The sequence below is a fragment of the Anser brachyrhynchus genome (assembly GCF_964034855.1).
Source record: "Anser brachyrhynchus genome assembly, chromosome: 13".
Lineage (NCBI taxonomy): Eukaryota > Metazoa > Chordata > Aves > Anseriformes > Anatidae > Anser > Anser brachyrhynchus.
The window spans coordinates 552822-563610 of record NC_137708.1 but is presented as its reverse complement, the minus strand read 5'-3'; the positions used below and the strand labels follow the sequence as shown (position 1 = coordinate 563610).

General features: G+C 45.7%; 1 protein-coding gene across 3 annotated transcripts; it reads left to right on the top strand.

The window, feature by feature from the left end:
• The first annotated feature begins 74 nt into the window (after positions 1–74).
• LOC308177268 (V-set and immunoglobulin domain-containing protein 4-like) lies at positions 75–10771 on the top strand. Of its 3 annotated transcripts, XM_080554216.1 has the most exons (11): positions 77–207; positions 549–749; positions 2669–3025; positions 3651–3932; positions 4156–4251; positions 5046–5111; positions 6014–6067; positions 7065–7133; positions 7846–7959; positions 9243–9264; positions 10418–10771. In XM_080554216.1, exons 2-11 carry the CDS (start codon positions 695–697, stop codon positions 10605–10607), a joined length of 1305 nt encoding a protein of 434 aa, XP_080410342.1. In that variant the 5' UTR covers positions 77–207; positions 549–694; the 3' UTR covers positions 10608–10771. The 3 variants fall into 3 exon arrangements, with proteins under 3 accessions (XP_080410343.1, XP_080410342.1, XP_080410344.1); XM_080554217.1 differs by lacking the exon at positions 5046–5111 and having other exon boundaries at positions 75–207; XM_080554218.1 differs by lacking the exon at positions 9243–9264.
• The last annotated feature ends 18 nt before the right edge of the window (positions 10772–10789 follow it).

Below are 10789 nucleotides of genomic sequence, written 5' to 3'. Positions count from 1 at the left end.
GGATCAATCTGTGACATAGACTGGGATGGTCAAACCAGGAGTCTGCAATTCCTGGAAATTATGTGCATTCAGATTTAAATACATAAATTCCCCTCCTCTTAAATAAGTTCTTGTGGTATTTTCTGTTTTGTGGTGCTAATGTAAAGACTTGGGGTGTTTTTATGAATCTTTATTCAAAATACAGTTGTGAGTTTCATGGAAAAGTTGGTAAGAAAATAAATACTATGGATCTTGGTTTTTCATCTTCTTAACACCTGTTACTCAGCTTCTTAAGCTCTCTGAGCTTCTTGTGTGTTATGGTTACATTAAATTTATTACCTAGTAAACCAAGCAAAGTGGAAAAGAAGAGCAAATAGGCGCTCACAAGGAAAAAAGCAAACAATTATTTTAATTAAGTGGAATTAAAAAAAAAAAGTGGGAAAGGCATATGCAGTAGAAGATATGAAATAGAGTAGAAACAATTCTTAAATTTTCTTTTCGCTGTCCAGTAGGACTTCACTTCAGCACACACCTCTGTTGCTAAGACACTCTTTTTTTTTCTTAAAAAGAGGAAGGAAGCACCACCAGTAGCTGCTCTGGATTCTTGATGACAGAGTGAGCAAACCAAAAAAAAATAAGGCGCTCCTGATTTGCCTCCTGACTTTGAGAGAGCAGACTTGTTTTATTTGAGGGGACAAAGCTGCAGCCCTGAAAGATGGGAATGCTGAAGAGAGCAGCCGTGCTTGTCAGCCTGCTTCTGTTCTGCAACGGTGAGTACGTGGGAAGGTCTCCTGCTCAGAGGCAGTTCCTTCCCTGGCACTGCTGTGTCAGAGCGTGTGTTGGTACAGGGGAGGCTCTGTTTCAGGAATAGAAATATGGCAAAAGAGCCCGTGTTTTTGCATGCTTCTTGCTCAGTGTTCAGCTGTTTCAAATCCAGTGGCTGCAGAGTGCAACGGTGCGTGAAGCCTATGGAAATGTTGTCCCTGCACTTACAGTGCAAAGTTCCTGTGTATGTTGTGATGGATTACTTCAAAGAATGCAGAAAGCAGCCCAGCACTGAGAGTCTGGTTAATCTTGTGTTTCCAGAGCTGGAACTAAAAAGGATGATGCCATGATGCTTGGGGAGATGCTGCTCTGATGTTACAGAAAATATTTAAAAAAAAAAAAAGTTTCTTCTTTGAAATGCTTTTCTTGCATCTCACTCATTGCTTTCCTGTATTGTGGAGAGGGCTAGTGAAAAAGAATAAACTAATGTGGTACTGTGGTAGATTTTCGAAGGCCCATGGGGAGCCTATACAGAGAAAAGCAACATAGCTAGTGAAGGGATTCGAAAACAAGACTTAAGAAGAGCAGCTGAGGCAATTGGGTTTGTTTGGTCTGGAGAAGAGGAGACTGAGGGAAGACCTCATTGCTCTCTACAACTACCTGAAAGGAGGTTGTAGCAAGGTGGGTGTCAGTCTCTTTTCTCAAGTGACAATTGATAGGATTTGAGGAAATGGTCTTAAGTTGTTCCAGAGGAGGTTTAGATCAGATATTAGGAAGAATTTCTTCATGGAGAGGATAATTAGACTTCAGAACAAGCTGCTCAGGGAGACAGTGGAGTCCTCATTCCTGAAGGTATGAAGAAATGTAGACATGTAAGAGAAAGGTACACGTGGCACTAAGGGACATGGTTTAGTGACAGACCTCAGTAGATCAGGTTGATGGTTGGGCTTGGTGATCTTGAAGGGTTTTTTCCAACCTAAATAGTTCTAAGATTCTACAACAGTTTTCAAACAGCTCAGTGTGAAAAGAAGCGTAAATAGCTGTTAAATCTGGGCCAAGTGGCAAGGAAGATGGGTATTGTTGTAATCACAAGGCTTGAAACACAGCCACACAATTAATTTAGGTCTGACCCTGGTCTATCAATTATCAGTTTTCATGAGAGAAGGAACTTGAAGGCTGAGATTAGATTTGTTGAGCCCTGCAGTTTGACATCTTGTGTAACATCTATAGGATGGCAATGGCAAAGAGGAAGTTTGGAAACTAGGAGGAAAGGGTAAAGAAGTATCTCTAGAAACTGGTTCAGCCCTAACAGTAATGAAAATGTTCTGGGACAATAGCAATGGACCTCTTTTTTACAGGAAAGTTTAAAGAGTTTTGTATGTCTTCAATCCATTGCTTTAATTCAGATCAGCAAGGAAAAGCAGTGTCTTTCAGAAGAACAAGTAGGCATTGGAGGAGACAAAAACATAAAAACTGTGGTTTGCTGTTAATGTGCAGTGCTTCCCAAGAAAGCCCCCAGAGTGACATTAGGTGAGAGGGGAGCTGCATAACTGAATGAATCAAACCAATTCCCTCAAGTCTGAACCTCTTCCTAATTCTGATCTGATGCTCTGTGTGGTGCTTACTTGCTTATTTCTACTGAAGAAATAGGCAGGTAAGCACCAGGCAGAGCGTAAGACCAAATTCAGCACAAATAGACAGTTCTCCTGACAATCAGCTGTCTCCCATTTGCCTTCCTCATAACATATGGCTTTTCTGTTACCTCATACCTGAAAAGACCATCAGTCTCCACTTACACTGACCTGCCCGTGCTTCTGATTTGGTGGATTCTACCTGCTGATGTTATTGCCAGTCTTTAGTCATCCAGGAGCTGCCTTTACCTTAACTGCTTATTTTTCTTTTCTTTCTCCGTTTTTCCCTGCAGCTCTCCTGGACCTGACGGGCCCCAGTGAGATGGAAGGTGTATGGAAGGGGTCTGCTGTCCTGCCATGCAGCTATGTGCCTGGGGAGGGCTTTGTGCAGCACACCCTCACGTGGTCTGTGGTGCATGACCAGAGTTCTGGTACTGTCTTCCGGAGGGATGCCTCTGGGGATCATGTTCTCCTGTCTGAGTACAGAGACAGGGTTGAAGTCCCAAAGAACCTGCCGGGGAATGTGTCTCTCCACATCTTGAAACTGGAAATCTCCGACAGGGGAACCTACACTTGCCATGTCACCTGGACAGCCAGCAACAACAGTCTGATAGCAAAAGAGATCAGCACTAAAGTTGAGGTTGTCAAAGGTAAATCCAACAAGGAAACTATGCAAAATTGGAACTTCTTACTTGGGAAGGTTTTTAAAAAATTGAATAGATCGTGTCCCCAGTGCCCATCTGCTTCCAGTGCAGGAGCGTTGTGTTGAGAAGTGTCAGACTCCCCAGCAAGGCAGAAAAGAGGTCAGAGAAAGGAGTTCAGACCCACAGTACTGAAGTCTTTGGTTCAGGGACTGGGGGATAGATTTGTGGCCTCTCGCTTACCGATTGTTCCCTGGTTGTAACTGTACCTGATTACCCAGTGTTTCCATGGGATGTGCACCAGAAGGGAAGTAACTGGGATATTGCATTTCTCCAAACATCAGTACATGCCAGATTTTCCTCTGTTTGGGCAGTGGTCACTTACAGAGGAATGGAGAAGGCAACAACCGTCCGAGGAGACATTCAGCACAGGAGCTGCAAAGGGTGGCACGGCTGGCGCATGTATAGCTGAGCCAAGCTCAAACAGCACAGAGCAGTGGAGAGGTGGTGCTGCCTCTGCCCCTTCGGGGAAAGGGCTTAGGGCCAGAACATGAGCTGCCACGGAGCGAGGGAAACCTGCCCCCATCACCGCCAGGGTAAGCACAACCCAGGTCCCGTCTGCTTTGTCTTCCAGTGCCAGCGACCAAGCCTACCATCAGGGCCGGCGCGCTGGGGCTGACGGTGCCAGCGGGAGCCAGGACCAGCCTGACCTGCGTGGCCCGCGGGTCCCCACCCATCAGCTACCGCTGGTTCCGGGCAGTGCCGGGGGGGACAGCCCTGCCGCTGAGCAGCCAGGCCGAGCTGACGTGGGACAGCCTGCGGCCTTCCGACGCGGGGACATACTACTGCGAGGCAGAGAACAGAGTCGGGGCAGGGGCGGTGCAGCGGAGCGATGCGGTTGAGCTGGTGGTGAGAGGTGAGTCCCCAGCCTGCAGCTCCTCGCCTCGGTGGCAGGAACCGGTGAGGCAAATGGTTCCCGTTTGCCCAGGGATCAGTCACGTAGCACTGAACGTGAATCGTGTCTGGATCGCTGCTCAGGAGGGGAGCCCGGCTCTGCCCTTGGCACTTCTCACTTTTGCCTGGCTTGGAACTCGGGCAGGGAGTGCAGCAAACCGTCTGATGAGCGGTCTGTCCCACAGGGTCCCCAGTCACACAGCCACCCACGCCTGGGACCAGCCGGCACACAGGACCCCCACTCACCTCGGAAGGCAGCGAGGCTCCCCGCGTGCTAGGAGGTGGGTGACCCGGGCAGCAGGGAAGGGCTGGTTCCACCCTGCCGGCATGCAAATGGCACAGGCTGTCAGTGAGACAAGTCCACGTGCTGGCCCTCTGGGGCTGCGGATCCTCTCTGGAGAAGGACAGAAATGGTCCCTCCTGTTGCCTGCAAGCAGGAGCTCAGATGGGGGTGGCTGGGGCAGAGCCCCCCCGGACAGCAGCCGAGCCAGAGCTTGGAAGACCATGGGCTGGGGAACCAGGGGTCACACAGCTTCACCGGGAGTCGCCCACGGCAAGAACCCTGCCTTAGGGCTCCGCGCCCTGGGGAGCCTTAAGGTGCCGCTGCCTGTGGCGAAGCACGCCAGGCCAGCCGGGGAGGGAGGGAGTGGGGAAGTCCTGCAGCAACCTGGGTGAGGTGCAAAGCTGAGCTGAAGGCAAAGCTGAAGCATCCCTGGCTGTGGGGTAGCCAGCCACAGCTGCTAGTGCCGAGAGCCACAGGGCTGCCATTGGCAGGGGTTGATGGCCAGGGAGAGGCCAGCATGAGTGCCACAGGTCATGTGCGAGCCTGCTCTCAGAGAACATACAGGATGACACAGCAGAGAGAAAATTGTGGCTCGTCACTATGGGAGCAGGTGAAATGGGTGTTTTCTTTCCACGCACCTCAGAAGTGATAGCCTTAGCTAACGCAGACTGCCCAGGCAGAGATCACTCCCTGCCTCGCTGCAGTGGCTTCACCAGGAAAAGGCTGCTCCGGCTGACACTGCAGGGGAGCTCTGGGACACCTTGCAGTGCGTTCACCCTTATGCCTTGGCAGATCTGCCCACAGCAACGCTGTCCGCCAGGAACGATGTCATTCCAGAGAGGCCTCCCGCTGCCACAGGTGAGCAAGCCCCCTGGTGAAACACACACGATTTGCACTGGGAGGGGCAGGCTGGCAAACGCTCTGCAGACCAGACACTGAAACTGGCTGGGTCCTGCAGCAACCTGGATGAGTCCCAGCGAGGCAAAGCTGAAGCATCCCTGGCTGTGGGGTAGCCAGCCACAGCTGCTAGTGCTGAGAACCATTCTTTTATTTCCCTTCTCCTCTTCAGAGGAATGACTCTTTCCCGATGCAAAAGACGTTTCTATTTAAAATATTCGTATTTATTCCTTTTGGCTTCTTTTGAAATAGTTGTTGTCTGTGTAATGCTGACTCTCACAGTGGGTTACTAAGGCAGAAGTACAGTAAATTTAGACAAGAAATTGAGATTTTATTTTGAATATAAGTGAGAGGTAATTCAGTAAGTGGAAAAATTAAAACAGCCTTTGTTCATTATAATTTGCCAAGCACTTCAGGAAAGTGCGCTGCACTGTACACTCTGCACTCCAGTGAGCCCCAGCTCTGTGGGTCACACGATGGCTGTCTTGTGGAGGGCTTGCTGCTCTCTCTGGCTGGTTACTCAGATATCAGAGCCATGAAGTCAGTAATCACAGAGCCAGGCATAGATACCACAGTGAAATCAGTGACCTCTGGAAAAGGTGAAGCTTGCTGAGGTCCAGTAGTATGAAGGTTATGGCTGAAAGGAAGTAGCTGCGACTGCATGTAGGAGTGTACAGCCAGGTGATAGGAATTAATTATAGCCATTCTTGTCAACACTGGCAGCAGGCAGTCCCCTACCTGTCCTCTAGATGGCTGTTTTTTCATTGTCTTTATCCTGCAAGTCAAGAAGTTCTCTTTTGCTGCATGCATCACAAACCTGGCCCAACTCTTTTGTGAGCCTCCCTATCTTGTTTAACTTGCAGATTCGCCCTCTCAGAGTGATGTGGGAACCTCGGAGACGGACAGCCCAACCACAGGTGAGGGGGCAGCAGTTACAGCTGACAGCAAGGACAGTGTCAGGTGGAGGGTTTGACCCCAGTGTTCAGCAATGGACTGTTTTGCTGGGGAATACACATTCGACTGTATCACTTTTTAGTACATATGTCTTGGTTTTTAACACAAATGTTTCTGAATGTCTGCAGGATTTTAGCTTACTCTTGGTGGGGGCAGGGGTGAAGGGGAGAGGTTCCTTTCAGCTGATATTGACGGATAAATAAATAGTAATAAAAATGTACTTGGGGGGATGCTTAAAGTCAATCCGAAAGTCACCAAGAAAACAAGCTGATGCCATGCCTGTAATCCTTCTCAATAGCCTGTGTAGGCTGTGCATTGCCAGTTTGGTCCCCGACAACAGTCTCTTGACAGCCATCTTTGGGAACACAAGCTCAATGATGTCAGCTCAAAACTGGCCCAAAGCATGGGGTAGTTTGCAGCAATGCATAAAACACATCTACAATTAGACATGTCACCTCAGACTCCCCTTAGGCCTCAGAAAGGACTGAAGAGAAACAACAGACACAAATGATACAAAAGCTGCTTCAAACATGACTAGAAGCAGTCTACTTACCAAGGATAGCTGTTTTGAGGAAGGACTTACAGTTTCCAATTCATCTTTGTGGGTTGTGGGAACTCGGAGCTGGATTAAAGTAGATCTACTTGTGGAAACTTAAATTCAAATGAAATACGACCCAAAAATTAATAGTGCCCCATCACAGCAGGTTATGTGAATCATCTTCAGCAGCTAGAAGCTAAGAGAAGATATTGACAATTGTTGATTGTATGGGGTGGGGGCGAGAAAAATCAGCTGGTGTTCTGTGGTACTACAGTAATCTCTTGGACTCCATGGGCTTCCACCACTATTACCGGGGCAGGGGGGGAACGTACATGTGTGTGTATACATATTACTTATTTCTAGAGTTTGCCTATTGATTGAAAATATATTGTGAGCTTTTCATTCTTGTTTTTGTTTTGCAGATTTGCCCATAACAGTAGTGAATTCTGAGAAAGGTGTGGGTTATACAGAAAAGAATTATACAACTCAGAGTAAGTGGAGAGAGAAATGAAACTAGGAACAAGATTAGGGACCCAAACTGACCGCTTGGTAGTCAGTATCTTCCACCCCAAAATTAGCATTCTGCATTTTAGCTGCAAATGGTATTATTAGCTGTTCTCAAGGGACCTGGATGTTTTACACTGACTCTTAAAATAAACTGGATGTTTTCTAGGGGGGAAAATAATTTCGTAACTGGAACATCCAGGGCCCTTGTTGCATTCCCAAACAGTAATCCATTCTTGTCTTCTGAGTGTCAAAGTTGGAGCAGCAGCAAAGCCTGTGAGCAACTACCTCCCGTACCTCATCTAGATATGCAATGCCATGGTAGGTTTAAACGTGATCCAAATGCAATTGGGCAGCATCCTTGAATGAAAAGGGATGATGATACAGGTTGAGGCTCTGTTTTATGACTTGCGCTGAAACTCTTCTGCCCAGCTCACAGCTGCAGCCTCAGTGTCTCTGAGTAAGAGACTGCATGTCATCTTTATGGCCCTAGCCTCTCAGCAAGATGCATGCACTGTAAGTCTGGCTGCCTGATCTTTAAGTCTGAGCAGGGACACAAATGTGTAGTACAATCTTGTGTGCCCATTTCAAAGGTTGGCTGAGCAGCCTCCAGGAGATGGTCAGCATCATGTAAGTGCTGCTGCTATTGCAACCTGGGAGAGCTTCTCTATTTGAAAGTCCTGTGCTGTACTCTTCTAGGCCTCCAGAAGACTCACCTGTCTCTGTACATGGTCATCCTGATTGCTGTGTTGTGTGGCGCTGTGGTTTTCCTTGTCATTTTCACTATTGTTTGTATTAGAAAACCCAAAGAAGGTGAGTGGGCTGTTCTGTAGAACTTGAATGTATTGTGTGTGCCGAGCTTGGTTTTAACTTTGAGGGCTTTTGGGGCTGGGGCTGGTACAATGCTCACATCTACCTGCAGCAGCTCTGGTACCTGAATCATGAAGACACTTGACCAAACCACACATAAATCAAAATAGGTGGAGGAAGACTGGAAAAGTCAGAGAAGTCACTTTTTCCTCAGGGGAAAATAGTCTCCAATGTCAGAAAGTCTCCCAGATACCGAGGGAGTGAGTCCCCAGCATGCCCTCCTCGGCCGCTCTCCTGTCCTGCCGGCTGTCCCTGGCTGAGCCTGGGGGCAGCAGTGCCCCAGCGGGGGCTGCTCCTGCTGTGCAGTGTCCAGCTGCTCATTCAAACAGGTTTCTTCAGCTCCATCTAAACGCTGATTGGAATGGGGGACATCTCCACAACTTCCATTCTGGTGCTATGTTGGTGATGCTCAGCATGTTTCTCTGCTCTATCCAGCTTACATTTGAAATGGTTGTTTACCTCTGGTCCTCATAGATATCCTGTAGTTCTCAAACTTACACGCCCTATCAAGTTTTTTGATGAGATCTCAACATTTCTGGTAGCATGTTGATCTTATATTTTGAAGTAGCAAAGGACCTCTTTGTGCCAGATGCTGTTAATATTTCTTCCTTAGTGCCTAGATGAAAAGAAGTCGTCATTAATTCTCCCATTCAGTATCAGTTATTTTTTTTCTCTCTGCAACAGTACCAGAAAATTCATGACCAAATGTTTTCTTAGTCTCCCTTCTCACTAATAACACTGAGGAACATACAGAAGACACACTGGGGTCTCTTTTAATATTAGCTGCCACGATTTTCTCCTCGTCCATTTTTTTAATAACCTTCCTACAACTCCTTGATGCTAATTTATAATAATTATCAAATGCTTTTTTTTTTTTAAAGAAATCCAGAACAACGTCTTTCTAAACTATCATTTATTTAACTTATAATGAATAGGAAAATTGTGGGAACTGGGAACTTCTAGTTTCTAAATTCAACTTTACCTTTGACTTCTGGCCAGTTATTCTGACCCAGTTGTGCTCCTTCTCGGATACAAGTTGTTTTAATTTTCTTGGACTGAATCCTGGGAATAAGAATCATGACCCACTTAACATGATCTTTAAGGATCCCAACTGTATTCAGATCTCAGAGGTTGTTTTCTTATGTCAAGAAGAAACAAAGTAGAAATTTTCTTTTCAGAATACAAATGCAAATTGCTGACACACATTTCTAACTGCTCTTTTCCAGCTCAAGTCTATGAAGTAGAACAGTGAGTATAACCCTTCATATAACATACAGTCCCCAAAGATTCATCATTATCAGAGCAGGAAAAAACATTAATGCTACTTAGCTGTCAGAATGAAAATCCTCCCAAGTAGTATGCATGAAGAGGTTGAAAGTTAGCTCTGTGGTATGTTTTACTGAGGATTTATGGGCTTTCTACATCAAGGCATAATGTAGGAAGAGATCTTTTCCTTTGCAGTATTAGAATTGTAAAAACGAAGGAAAGCTGTTTATTAACTCCTCAGCCAAATGAGGCTTATCAATGATCATTGCCAAGGAAAAATTCCCAGCGTTCTTTCAAATGTAAAGAGAAGGAATTCCCATTCCAGAGAGCTAAGGTTTGTGATACACAGATTATACTTTGGTTTAGCCCCAAAATATCCATGGCTGAATGCGCCTATTTAATCATGGATGTGGCAGGAAGTTAGAGCTGTTTCTAAACACCAGCATACTGATCTACTTGTAACCAGCCGAACTGCAAAGACTATGAATGCAGCCAGAACATGCAAGGACTGTGTGACAACTAAAATCAACCAATCAATAAATAAATAAATATATATAATGATGATGATGACTGGAGTGCTGTGAAAGGACATGCCAACGACATTTCACAGATACTATACTGTGCCAGCACTCTATAAAGCAGCATGTTCAAATAACAGTTGAACCCTAAGCAACTAGATGGTGTGATGGCACTTCTTTTCAGAGTATTTACCTTTTAAATTTTAAAGATATTCGATATCATAAGTCCTATGGTGGATGTAGGCTGCATTCAGCTCACCATTTATCATTCCTCCAGTGCTTTTTTAATCTATATCTACATCTTTGTTTTACAAACAGCGTTTGTCTGTTTGTGCCACTCCAAAAAATGGTGGAAATCCCTGTGTTGCTTACATACCTTTTGCTGTCCCTGTCTCAAATCCAGGGAGAGCTTCAATGCTAGTATGGTGCTCAAGGTTCTCCTGCCTCATGAAAGTAGAGGAAAAGATTCTCTTCTTCAGGAGACTGTCATAATCCAATAGCTAAGGTTCACATGGGTTTGAATCAGATCACCACCTTGCTCAAAATCTTCATTGTTAGGAGATGCTTTGTCTATTCGCAATTCTTTCATATTTTGTATTTTTCTATTTTCATTTCAGCTGTAACTCAATGAAAGCAGGGGCTTCTTCAAGGTATGACAGTATGGCTCATTATGAGGAACCGATCTCCTCCACTGAAAACAACTATGTGATGGAACCCATGAAAAATGAAAGAAATAAAAAAGAAAATGAATATAAGAATGTTGGAAACACCCAAGAATCTGAATATGAAGTAGGGGATTCTGAATGAGAACCAACTGTTCTCTACATGTAGCAATCCTGAAGAGTACCTTAATCTAGGCAAAATCCTATTCATCTTTGCACAAGCTGGTTTTGCTCCTTTATGTTTATTTGGAGCCTTAAAAAAATCTCTGTAGTTAAAATGCAAGCCTCTTTATAAACTTCAGAATTATATATTGCTGTCTTTTCATT

What these genes read in the sequence shown, in the direction of transcription:
- LOC308177268 (XM_080554216.1), top strand. Translation starts at nt 695, where the DNA reads ATGGGAATGCTGAAGAGAGCAGCCGTGCTTGTCAGCCTGCTTCTGTTC. An exon ending in CCTGCTTCTGTTCTGCAACG is followed by an intron (nt 750 to 2,668) that starts GTGAGTACGTGG and finishes TTTTCCCTGCAG; the next exon opens with CTCTCCTGGACCTGACGGGC. An exon ending in TAAAGTTGAGGTTGTCAAAG is followed by an intron (nt 3,026 to 3,650) that starts GTAAATCCAACA and finishes TTTGTCTTCCAG; the next exon opens with TGCCAGCGACCAAGCCTACC.